Source organism: Anguilla anguilla, chromosome 5 (assembly GCF_013347855.1).
Source record: "Anguilla anguilla isolate fAngAng1 chromosome 5, fAngAng1.pri, whole genome shotgun sequence".
Classification (NCBI taxonomy): domain Eukaryota; kingdom Metazoa; phylum Chordata; class Actinopteri; order Anguilliformes; family Anguillidae; genus Anguilla; species Anguilla anguilla.
Window position 1 is genome coordinate 47,213,699 of NC_049205.1, and position 12,263 is coordinate 47,225,961.

General features: G+C 43.0%; 1 protein-coding gene across 2 annotated transcripts in view; it reads right to left on the reverse strand.

The window, feature by feature from the left end:
• bnc1 (basonuclin 1) overlaps positions 1-12,263 on the reverse strand; it is a 36,110-nt gene that overhangs the window by 14,753 nt on the left and 9,094 nt on the right. The window contains exon 1 of one of the 2 annotated variants that reach the window (XM_035418165.1): positions 1,030-1,455. The exons of the other annotated variant lie outside the window; for it this stretch is intronic. Within the exon in view, the coding sequence (XP_035274056.1) occupies positions 1,030-1,038 (9 nt within the window). The 5' untranslated portion in view covers positions 1,039-1,455. Of the gene's footprint in view, positions 1-1,029; positions 1,456-12,263 lie in introns of those variants that run through there. 2 annotated transcript variants of the gene reach the window in all.

Sequence of the window (12,263 nt, forward strand, 5' to 3'; positions counted from 1 at the left end):
CACATCATTTCAAAGACCCAAAAAATTCATACTGAAAATAGCATATGATTATTATGAGAAAGATATAGTTGTATAGAAAGGTTTCAGAGAACATCTTCCCCATGTAAATTCCTACTGAACAAGCTTTTCATATCGCCGCTATTGTTTATCTTCGGCATTCACTAGTTTGTCACCGTCCTATCATATGGACAAGAAGTCAAATCTGACATTGATAGAGAGAACAGGAGAGAAAGAGAGAGAGCAAGCGTGCAAGAGCAAGTGAAAGAGAGACCACTGCTGCTGATATTAACAAGGACACAGACAGCACTACTAATTGTTGCATTAAGGCTGCGACAAAACATTGCTCTGGTCTTGAATTACATTCCAATAGTCGTGGGATGGTTGCCAGCTGTAAAGGAGCTAAAAGCAAGAGTGCACACAGGAGCTGTGGTGCACTGTAGATCAGCACAGAAACCAGATGAAAAGCACAGTATTAATGAAACCCAACAAAGAAACACTAAATAAAATCTCTGAAGTCTGCCAGTCACACTTCAACATGAAACAAAGATGAGTTCTTACAGAAAGGGAGGGGGCTGGCGGGGGTGTCAGTAAGGAAAGATTCTGTCAGTATGAGTGAAATGCATATCTTCCTCCTATGAAAGTTTTAGTTTTGTTTTATGGGAGTTGCCTCAAAATCCAGCCCCTTGTGGCGTGTAAGGACAATAACAGCTCATATACAAGAGAAACACCTAAAGCTTAAGCAAACCTGTACCCGGCAAAAAAGTACTGCCTTCTTCTAGACCTGCTACCGTTACCATCGATTAAGTGCTCCAAAAACATGCTGAAGTTGAGATACACACAATGCTTCATGCCACATGTGTGGCAAAAGGATTCCCCCAAACACAGGGCATTCCCTAAAATGAGAGCACGTTAACATTGAAAAACGTCTTCCCTTTCTTTTAATACGATCAGTTTCACAGCTCTGGAATGACTTGGAAGGTGCCGTTAAAAAGAAAGAAAAGTAGCATGTACACAACATGCTTTTCTTACCTCAGCCATTCTCTTTAAATGGGTGTTTCCAGGGTAACCATGCAGTTTGCCATTCCCTTCGAGTCCTACAAAAGAACTGCTCCCAACTCTCCTGTCTGTACAAGTATTATGGCAGAGGAGCCATTACACGCCGGCTCTCTCACAGTCTGTCACACACACGCTTGCTCGCTCTTTCACACACGCAGGCATGCACACACACACTCACACACACGCGCGCACATACACGCACACACTCCTCAACAAGCTCAACCTCACATACACAAACACACACTCTCCTCTTCCACACACCTTTTTTTCCCCCCTTCTCTTTCCTCTTTTGTTTGCTGTGGTCTGGATCTAAACTACTCAAGATGTGTGGTGTGTTGAAACTGGGCACAGGGGAGTGGAATGAGATCCTCCCACTCGGCGGACTCTCCAGAGCTGCTCCTCACCTCAGGAGCTGCCTCTCCCCTGCAAGCCCCAGCCTGGTGTGTCTGAGCACAACCCCCAATCCCGCCCCCCCCCCCAACCCCCCACTCCCCCACTCCCCCACCCCCCGAGTCACAGGGCAGTCCCCTCACAGCTGGCTTGAAGAGGGCATGACACTCATCTTTCACAGAGATCTGATCAAAAGGAATCACAAAGGCTTGAGGCGCTCCTAATGCAGTCTGGAGAGATTCTACCTCTCTCTTCTCCGGCAGCCTCAGCAAAGCATTAAATCAATGCAGCACCACTTGAAGCTCGCTCCAGTGCTGTGCTGTGGGTGTGTGTGTGTATATGTGTGCGCGCTTGCGTGTGTGTGTGTATGTGTGTGTGCTTGTGTGTGTGTGTGTATGTGTGTCTGTGTTTTTCTCAACACTTCTGTGAACAGCCCCAATAACAAGTTATACCTTGTGCCGCCAGGAATGTGTCAGTGTCTGCACTGAGCATTTTTTTTAGGAACAGGAGCCTATCTTTTAAAGCCATGTGTGTACTTAGTACAAATAACTGAACTAAAACTTTTCTGTTTCAATTTCCTTACTTAACCATTACAAATTCAAGAGTTAGGCGATGCAGCCTCCAGACTCAATGACAATGTGATACCACTTTCATACAGACCAGTACTCTAAGTGATAACAGCTCTCGCGGCACAAGGGCAAAACCCCTTTTACTCATGATCGCGATGGTCTCCAGTGAAATGCTGTTTTATGATCTTTTTTTTTTTTTTAAATATTTGATTTAAAAAAAGTATATGTACTGCATTAGTAGTACGTGTATCCTCATGTACTCTGCTTTTTAGAAGAGAGGAAAAAAACTGCCAACTTCACAGAAAAGAAACATCTTTTGTATGATATTCCATTTGGTTGGAGCTCTGAGAACACCGGAGCTGTAAAATGGAATAGTAACATTGCATATATGTCATAGCATCCGTCCAATCCACAAAGGCAGCATACAAAAGGTCACAGAGCGCAGTCCAAGTTCTCCTAAAGCCGAGTGAGGTTTTCCAAACTCTCTTTTTGTAACCTGGGCTCTACAGAGCTGAAAGGGTGAAAAGGCAGGTTATGGTTCATAGTGAGCGGCATTCAAATCCATGGCTAATGGGAACAGTTCTTTAAAGTCACTTCAAAAAAAGGTGCATCTGCTGCTAGAACAAAACATCTTAATTCTGATGTAACCCCTTAGGTGCGGCTGCTAATCCACAAATTACAATGCAAGTTTTAACAGGCATGTTTTGTCTAAGTCTAGGAGTTGAGTTATTAGGTGAAAAACTCACCATAGAATATTCTCATACAGCAACTGACCACATTTTATTGGCCACTCCACCACTGCTGTTTATAAATAAACAAAGAAATCATTAAAAATGGTGGATAGCAACATTTCGGAATTACCAGCAGCCATTAAACAACCAGCTGTGTACCTATAAATGAATTGTGAACATAAATAAACCATTTTGATATTCCATAAAAAGCAGATGGAACACTGATAGAAATACAGGACATCAAAGCTGTTATTTTTAAATCCATATATCACACCATACTTGGATAACATCCAGTCAACCATGTGTGGCAAGACAAGCAGAAGTTCTATGAAGGAAAGATGCCAAATTCCATTTAAACGCTTCTGAAATCCTATACCTAGGGGACGCATATAAAAGTAACCCGAAGGAGCGGACAGGATTTAGATGATACTGTTAATTGTGAAATTGCTGTTTTTCTACATGTATTACTCAATGCCACCAGTCTTTTCCTTGCCTTAGGGCAGCACTTGAAGAGCTAGCTAACCACAATACATCACTATATGACTAGTGTATGAGGGGGTGTCCTGTGAAATACTTAAATGTTTGCCATTTGATTTCCTAAAGTGCAGTATTAGTAGGCACTCCAATGTTATATAAATATGATTCCATCTCTCATAGTTTTGAGGTTAGCAACGCCATATAAGTTGGGATCAAAGAGAAAAATAGAGAAAAATCTGCTGAGTCACATTGGGCCATAAGTGGTAATATCTTATTTTATGTGGCCTTTTCAAACATGTCATTGCGAACTTATGCTCAGATGTAAAATACATTTTAACAGTGGGACGAAAGATTGGGCTGTGCTAAACGAACTAACAACTGCCACTTGCCATACATCCTTAATTATATTAAAACCGGGAAACTTTCATTAATGTGCAGGTCAGCATTCTCTACGACCACTATAGAGATTGAATGTAAACAGATCCTTTGGTTTTACATACATTACGCTGTCCCTAGCACAAATGGACATATGGAAATGAATACATTTACATGGGGGGGAAAAAAGTGTTGAAGAAGCATATTCTTTGTCAAGCTGATGCTCTTTGCTCTCAGGTGCAGCAGAGTTTGGGACTTTTTTTGCTTGCGTTTCTCCTCTCCCGAAAGTGACTGTTTATAGAGAAGTCGATACAATGTCAACCTGCTGGGCAACATCTCTTTCTAGTCCGGCTAAACATTTGCCATGGTGGAAGAAGTCCAGCCTCCATTAGCGGAACATAGATGGGCTAGCGGAGGCACAGCGAAGACCTGCCCAGACATGGCCAGCTGGCATTAGTGCAGCTTTTTACTTTTTAAAGACAGCCATGTGTCTGACTTTAACTGACAATAAAAAAGGCCAAAAGGGGACCCATTACTGCCCACTCTTGCTAGCTGACTCGAGGGACTCCACTAGGCACCAGACTTCCCTCAAAATGGTTGGAGTTATCCGCAATTTCAGTCCATTATTCAATGGGGGGCAATTTTAGAAGGTCACTTTGAATCAAATTGCATGAGAAGAAAAGGTAAAAAAGAGCCCGTGTCCTCTTCAGAATCACCTAAACGGCAGCATAAATTGTTGGGAGTCAAAGCTGTTTAGCCGGAGAAAAACATGATCAGAGATTGAAGTGTGTGTCTAATGACACAGAAAAGGCTGGATGACATTAGTTTCGCTGTGTGTTCACTGGCCACTTTCAAACCCATATGGCTTGTACTGCGTTGGCTCAAAACCATCCTAAAAGGTTGAATTCACACTTTTTTTCTTTTTTTTAGTTCATGCCGGCACACATGACCCTGGGTTCCTCCCAGCAGCTTCAGAGGTCACATGTCCTCCTCTATTCCCCTACAGACCAGCGGATACGCCATGCCAGAGTAATTATAATCATCTTATAGTTATAATACAGTCCCTTATCATTTTGATGAGTGTTAACCTTTGTTATTGATTTTTGTTGCCATACTTTCTAGCAGGGAAATCACACAAAACATACTTAGGAGAGCAGTTCAGTAATATGTTTGTATCGTATGACTTAAATAGGCTCATTTGAGTAAATCAAGAGTCTAATGTTAGGTAATTAGTGCAGTCAATATACACCATTCAACTGCACTGTGTGTCTGCAGATCATATGTAGAATAGCTTCTCTAATCACAAAATGCTGCAAGCTGCTATTAAAGGAGCCTTAGGACAGAACAATTGCATTACCTCTATAAAATGAACTTGATGGGCATACTGAGTAATCTTATTATAGATACAAAAAATGTCACATTACTGTAAATCAGAGCTCAATATGATCAAGTCACAGAGCTGTTTAAACTATACATGTTCAAAATTGACATTTTTGAGTTGCAAAAATAATTAGCAGCAGCTACAGGCTATATGGAAGGTGTATATGAATAAAATCTTGAACAACACTTTCATATCCAACTGATTTTCCATAGTGAACTATTAAAACAAAAAAGGCGGATCCCTTTTTTCTCTGTTTGTTTTTAGGAGGCATGTCTGAATGAACTCCTCGTTCTAAAAATTCAAAAAGCGAAAACATATCTATTAAAGCTCAGCTGGCAGAGACCAGGCCAGGCCAAAGTGTATCTGGAGGTAATGTAAATGCATCAAAACCACAGCCATGCTTAGCTGAACCCAGGCCTGTGGAAACATTGGAGACATTTGTTTGCCATTAGAGTGTAGTTACAGAGTATGCTGATGGTATAGTGAATTAAATTCATATTTGTATTAGGAGAAAAACAGACCACAGACACTATATACATTTTGCTAAGTGAGTGAATTATTGAAGAATTGAAGTAATACACATACAATACATACATTTCATAATTCAACTGAAGCAGTGAATGAGGTTTATAAATACATGGGCACTTCTCGCTTGTCATATACTACATCTACTATTTTGGCTATAAATAATTTCCATAACTTATGACCAAATATTTTTAGAACACTTATTAGAATGAGGACAAAAAAAGCATTGTAAAAGAAACATTGACAAAAAAACACAAAAAGTACACAAAATATAAAGAATTTCAAAAGGACCATCAGGATCTCTTAATCTCTAATTAAACTGATTTCCAAATCAAAAACCACAATTCCAGCTAAACAATGGCTGGTATTATTTCTTTATGCCTTCCGTTATTTCATTTCTAATCTAAATTGCCCTATAAACTTCACTAAAATATTCTCTGTCCCTCTACTTTTTAGTGTCATTAGCTTCTGGAAAAGAATATTCATGACTGACAAGTTTGGACAGTGCCTAGCGTAATAGTGAAACTATTATGAGAACCACCTGGATGTCGATTTCATGTATTTTTAATGGAATGTGTTGAGATCTTTATGTGTGCCATACAAGGGATACCTGCAGGAAAGTGCATTAGTCACAAAATAATGAAGCCTTCTTTCAGACACTTGACTTCATCATAAACCTTTGTTGCATTTAATAATCACTACTTGGCAGACCTCACGCAGAATCACTCCGGAAACCACTCTCCGTAGAAACTTCAGAAACACGAATTTAAGCAAAAACTTTACTCTTAGCATGTCACGGGCCATCACATAGTGACGCCGCGTTTACCGTTATATTGTTGGCGGAGCAATACTGAACTCCTCTGGTACGGCTGAATGAAATACATCTTGGCGTTTCTTTACGTTTTATTTTGCGGCGCTCAGGAGCAGCAAACACTAATCTTTTTTTCCCTTCCCAGGAAGCTGTACATAATTGGCCCCACATTCTTAACAAGTCGGGCCTTCCTCGCTATGATGACTGTGCGACCATCGGGTCGCAGGAGAATGGAGAGAAGAGAGATTAATAAAGCTGTTCCCTTTCCCCGTCCCTCCATCCTGCTAGTCTGGTATTGATCAGACGCGTCCACATTAGATGGAGATGCTTTTATAATAATCTGCCCTCGCATCATGTAATGGGTACATTAGAAGCACATCCCTTTATATCTGACACCTGTTTGGTCTCTTTAGAATTACTGTTTGCATTACAACAGTGTTTAATGGCCTCTTTAGATGGTGTGCGGGAGGAGGGGAAATGGAAAACTTTCCACAAGTTACAGCTGAAGAGCACTAGAGAAAGCCATCATGGATATCCAGTGATAGATGGTATTGTTATAGCTTGAAGTGTTTTCGATACCCTGGTTTGTACCGCAGCTGGCTAAAGGTGAATTTTGTGTTAGGGGAAAGACAAGATATTCCTGTCCCAGGCCAGTACCAGAATTCTGAGCCCTGTCGTTCACCAGAGTGGGGAGCCAGAGGGGAGTTAGGGCTGACTAAGAGCAATAAATACCATACAGAACTGCTATAAGGCATTTAAAAGCTGTAAAAATGTTGAAGTCTGTGGAGACTGAATGACTTGCAACATCCAAGCTCCTTCTGACATTTGACACGGTGCAGCATGGAATTGTCACCCCTTTTCTTTTTTTGTAAAAGCAAAATGTGTTTGATAGAAAGGAGGGAGAACATTCACAGACATTCACAAGGCTTCACAGAAATCTACTGAGCACACACATCCTCTGTAGCTGCAATTTTCTGTACAGGACCATTTTGGTTTTGTCTTTTCCGATTCAAACATTACTCCAGAGGTCTCTAAGGGTTAGCGGCAGAACCCCTGGCTGCATAACAGCAGACTACTGAAAAAAAAGCCACCTGGACACCATCAGTCTCACCCAAGGTAAACATCCCTGACATTCCTGCCGGCCCGCTGGCCTGCACAGGTCAGAGGTCATGATGACAAACGAGTGACCCAGGAGCCTTGAAAGGTAGAGAGGTTTCTGGGATCTTTCAACAGGGGACAACACTTAGCATTTAAGGAGGATTCGGCCTGCCTGTGGCCTTTCGCGCTGACACAGACGCACCAGGAGCAACGTGGCACTGAGGCCAGGAATCCCCCCTCCCACACACTGCCTTCCTGTGAGCTCCACACACCCCCAGTGGGTCGCTGGCCTCCTGTACCTGCGTACATCTGTCCCACTGACTCATTTCCAATGACAAATACGAAGAGGAGCTCCAAACCACACTCCTACACACCACATCTGACTTGCATTCAGGAGAAGAGACTAGGCTTAATCCGTGCAAGTGACTTTGAAATGATAAAGGACATTCAGGACATTAACTAACCCTTAAAAATGTGTCACAGAAATGAAAGAAAGAAAACCAGTCATCCAAATACATAAGAAGAGAAGGTATGTGTGGGGTCGGTCAGTGTTAGTAGTTAAATAACATTCTTCCTCCATATAATTGTACTTGTAGGAATTTTGTTACAGCTCAAGCAATGACAATTTTGAATGGAATGCATGCATGTTAAGAGCAGCAGTGTTAGAGACAGGAGCCGACTCAAGGTTATATTTCTGCAGGTGAGAATGACTCTAAAGCCTGCCTCCAGCTCAAATTGTAAAAAGCTTGAAGATGACACTTTTAAAAAATTACCTGAAACCCCAGCTTCAAGCAACAAATTCGGGCATTGTTTAGAGAGCAATATATATAAATTGTACCATAAATTCAAAACTGGGTAATCACTGGAAAATCCCTAAAACAAATAAATAGCTGCTCTGCACATCTTGTGAAGTTACTTCCCTGATCAGAAGAAAAAACAAATGGAGAGCAGCAAGTGTAATCATTGTGGTGCTTAGTATTTCATTCTCCGTGAAGAATTTAAGCAACAATACATGTTTTTCAGTGGTCAGAAAATATTTCTCTGTAGTATCAGTGGCCATCAAAGTGATAACGTGTTAATTTCAGGCCATAAAGCTTGTGAAAGTGCATAAGGCTCTATTAAAGCTCCAAATTAGGGAAAAAGGGCCTCAATGATTACAGTCCCCGCCCCAAGTTTCGCACATGAATCATTAGCTCATAGTGAATAGCTCCCAGAGAAACTGTGATAATTTAATTGGAGTTAATTTAATTGAAAAGCGAGTTCCGAACACTTTGTCAGCACATGAAACGAGGCGTGCGCCCCTTCAGGAGCTTTCTTTCAGCTCAGAAGGAATTAACAAGAAGAAAAGTCAACTTATTGTTCCAGGTTATACGCTCACTTTCACCTTGAACAACTCCAAGGGACTCCACTGCAGTGAATGAGTTTTGAAATATAAAGGAATATCACTTACATGGCACTAAGAAAATAGCGGCATTTTTATAGAAAAGTTGAATTTGTGCAACACTGCTCTTGGTCAGCAATGGGATTTTACCAGCAAAACATATATGGAATTTTTTTTCTTGGTTATTTGGCTGAGCAATGATACCACAGACGTACTACTTCAACTTGCGACTGTCTAACTATTACAGTATGTATATTCTCATGCCAAAAGAAATGAAAACAAGCCGTAATGGCAAACGCCTTGTCCATCTTGTTGTCTGGACATTGTGGTGACCTGCCGGCAGGAGACACAGAGCTGGACGGTGAGTCATATTGAAAACTCTTTCAGCAGGCATGGATTGCAGTGACATATCCTGACCTCACACCAGTTGGTGTCAAACCCAGGTGTTGTGGAGAGCACAACTTTTCTGTGGGGAATAAGTGAATCAATAACAGCGAAGCGGAGAAACTCGGGTGATTGTTTTCACGTGTGCGTGCCTTCATGTTGTTTCGGTCTCATTTGGAAAGAGAAAAATAAAATGTTCTGGTCTGGAACCTTCTGGCCGGTGTTCCGAGGGCAGTCTGTTCCTCTCCTCGGGTTGCGCCGCCCACCCTCGACCCCGTCCAGCCCTACTCCCCTCCCCACCCAAAAAAAAAAAAACAGCCCACGAGGCACCAATTACCCATCAGTCCAAGTGAAAAGGCAAAAAGCAAAAATCCCGCTTTCTTTTTTTTTTTATTTAAAGAAAAAGGAAACAAATGTCTCTCCACTCACCACACATATACCCCTTTAACCCTGATCTCCCACATAGCAACAATCACAACAGATGGTCAAAATCTAAATTAAGGGAAAAACCCTGGCAACAATCAAATATGTGAAAAAGGAGAAAGAGAACTCCGCACTATATTTGTTGCTGAACGTAATGGCAGGGTGGGGGTGAGGTGGTATGTCTTCGGCGCTATCTCCTGATCTGGTCCACAGCTTGCGGAGCGTTGAGAGTGACGCACTGCCCCGGGCTGGTCTGTGTTGGGGCGTGCAGGCCTGACAGGAGCCTGGCAGCGCGCCCCACTCCGCCCTGCGCCAAGGCTCAGATGGCCCGTTCGTGGACCAACGCCACTGGACGACAGTTCCAATCAGCACTGCCCTAACGAAGCACACAGGCCAGGCCCCTCCATGCAAGACCCACAGACCCCCAAGCTCAGCAACACTATGTGCATCTGAGGATAAGAAATGCCCTTTCTGTCATAGGACTACAAAGCAAAACACATTTTGTGACCTAGAAAGGTTTCATACACTGCACATTTTTTTTCTACTTTCCTGAAACAATCATACATTTCCCTATTTATGCTCAGTTAAAAATGGTAATTTTTCTTTATATATTTTAGACTTTATAACCTTTAACTATAAAATATGAATATAGTGCTAAAGGACAATACATCCATGCTTTTTTTGAGGGATCTTGTTTCTTCATTATTACTGCTACTGTATAACTGTGTCAATGCGGTTGTGGCCCACATTTCTGTATACACAAACCAACTGCATCCATCACAGTAAAATACTGTAGACAGCCTGGCGCGTTTTGCAGCACAAGCTTTTCTTTTGACTGTGAATTTAAAAACATAATTAATGTTTTCTTTAAAAAAGGGAAAATCTAGACTGCATGTGCTACCTGTGCAGAGACAGTAATTACCACAGAGGTGCTTTTGGTCAAGGATAAGTCTCCTTCTGCTAGAGACCATTCACAAGACTGATGGGAAGGCCACCTCCCCCCACCACCCCCAGAAGAGCAGGAAACAGGGTCACAGGAGAGAGACCTCCTCCTCTACTGGCGCACCTTGGGGGGAAATCCGTGCGCCACGGCAACGCGCAAACATCATACCCTGCCAATCACAGACTCTCTCCAGGCGAATCGGACTGCACTGCCTGTCTGAAACCCGCTTCAAATCACAACTTCTGCCTTCGTTAGCCCACCAGACCATCCGCTGTGAGACGGTGTACGGCCGTTCAATATTTAAACAAAACAAGTGCGACGTTCGTGCGCGTGTTCTGACACAAAATGTGAGGTTCAACCGCCGGGGTGACTTGTTTTTATTTTTGCCTCTTAAGTGAAATGTGAGACTCGAGAAGCATTCCTCTCAGAAAGGGCCTGAGCACGGTCTCTGCTGGCTTCAGCGTTGCCTAATGATGAAACATAAAACCTTATTTACAGACCAGAAAACACTATTATATTCCATTATTTATCAAAACCTCCAGCCCTCATCCTTGCCATCTTACATGCACTTCTAAAGCAACCAGAAAATTAAAAAATCTGGGAGAAAAACAAATGTGATCTGGCTATATATATATACTTATTCTCAGAAGCATAACTAAATACATATGAACAATACACCATAATTTAATTCCAGGCAGCCTGTGATGGGACAACGCAACTAAAAAGTATCCTGTGGGGATTTGTAAACACCCATCGCGACAAGATGTTTCTCTTTGTTGTCTTTTCACTTTTAATGATGCAAATAGGGTAACTCCATAAGGAGAGTCGTTTTGCCGCTGACATGTTTAGGTATAGCGCACATCTGTTTGTGTCACAAATAATCAGTCTGATGTGCAGCACAGTGCACAGTGCACTCTGGGTTCCAGCCCATGCAGTGGGACCCAATTACACAGCTTGTCCGTGACATTCCCCCATTTAAGGGTCACAGAGGATTTTTTTTTATCAATCAAGCCACCCCTTCATCCATGGCTGATTTACCCACGTCACTGGGAGCGAAGCGCAGAGAGGGGCCGGGGCGGGGGGGGGGCTGGGGGATGGGGGGGGCGGGGGTGTCGGGGTGGGCTGATGAAATTGGAAAAGCATGTGGAGATAAAAATCACTCTCAGACAGATTCAGACACTTCCTGCCACTCTGCAGATGCCACAGCGCTGCGAGCCACCCTCCCGGGGGGGATGATTCACCTGGAAGGAGGGCCGAGCGCTGCCAGATGTGGAGGAGGCCAGCCCCGGCACCCACACGCTAACACTGTCTCAATTGTGTGAAGCATATGCTTTCAGTCAAGGGTGAAAAATGCAGGCACCAGCACATGCCAAAAGTCTTTCAAGCATGGCCCACCAGTCAGCCCCGAGCTTAACACACTGATCCTCCGAGTCAGCAGATGCGTGTCACCGCAGTGCAAGTCAAGGCTGGTTAAGCTATAAAACAGCCAAGGGACCTCGTCCAGACATCCAGCCCCTTCGCAAAACAAAATACACATCTCTGTCGCTTTCCGCTTTCCATACTCCACAGCCCCCACGACCAGACAGTGTCTTGGACAAATGGAGGGGGGGGATATGGGGGATATGGGGGAAATGGGGGGGGGGGGGGTTAGGGAAATAAATGAGTGGCTTTTCATTTCAGCACAGTGTCACTCCATAAAAGCTCAGAGGTACTGGAGAG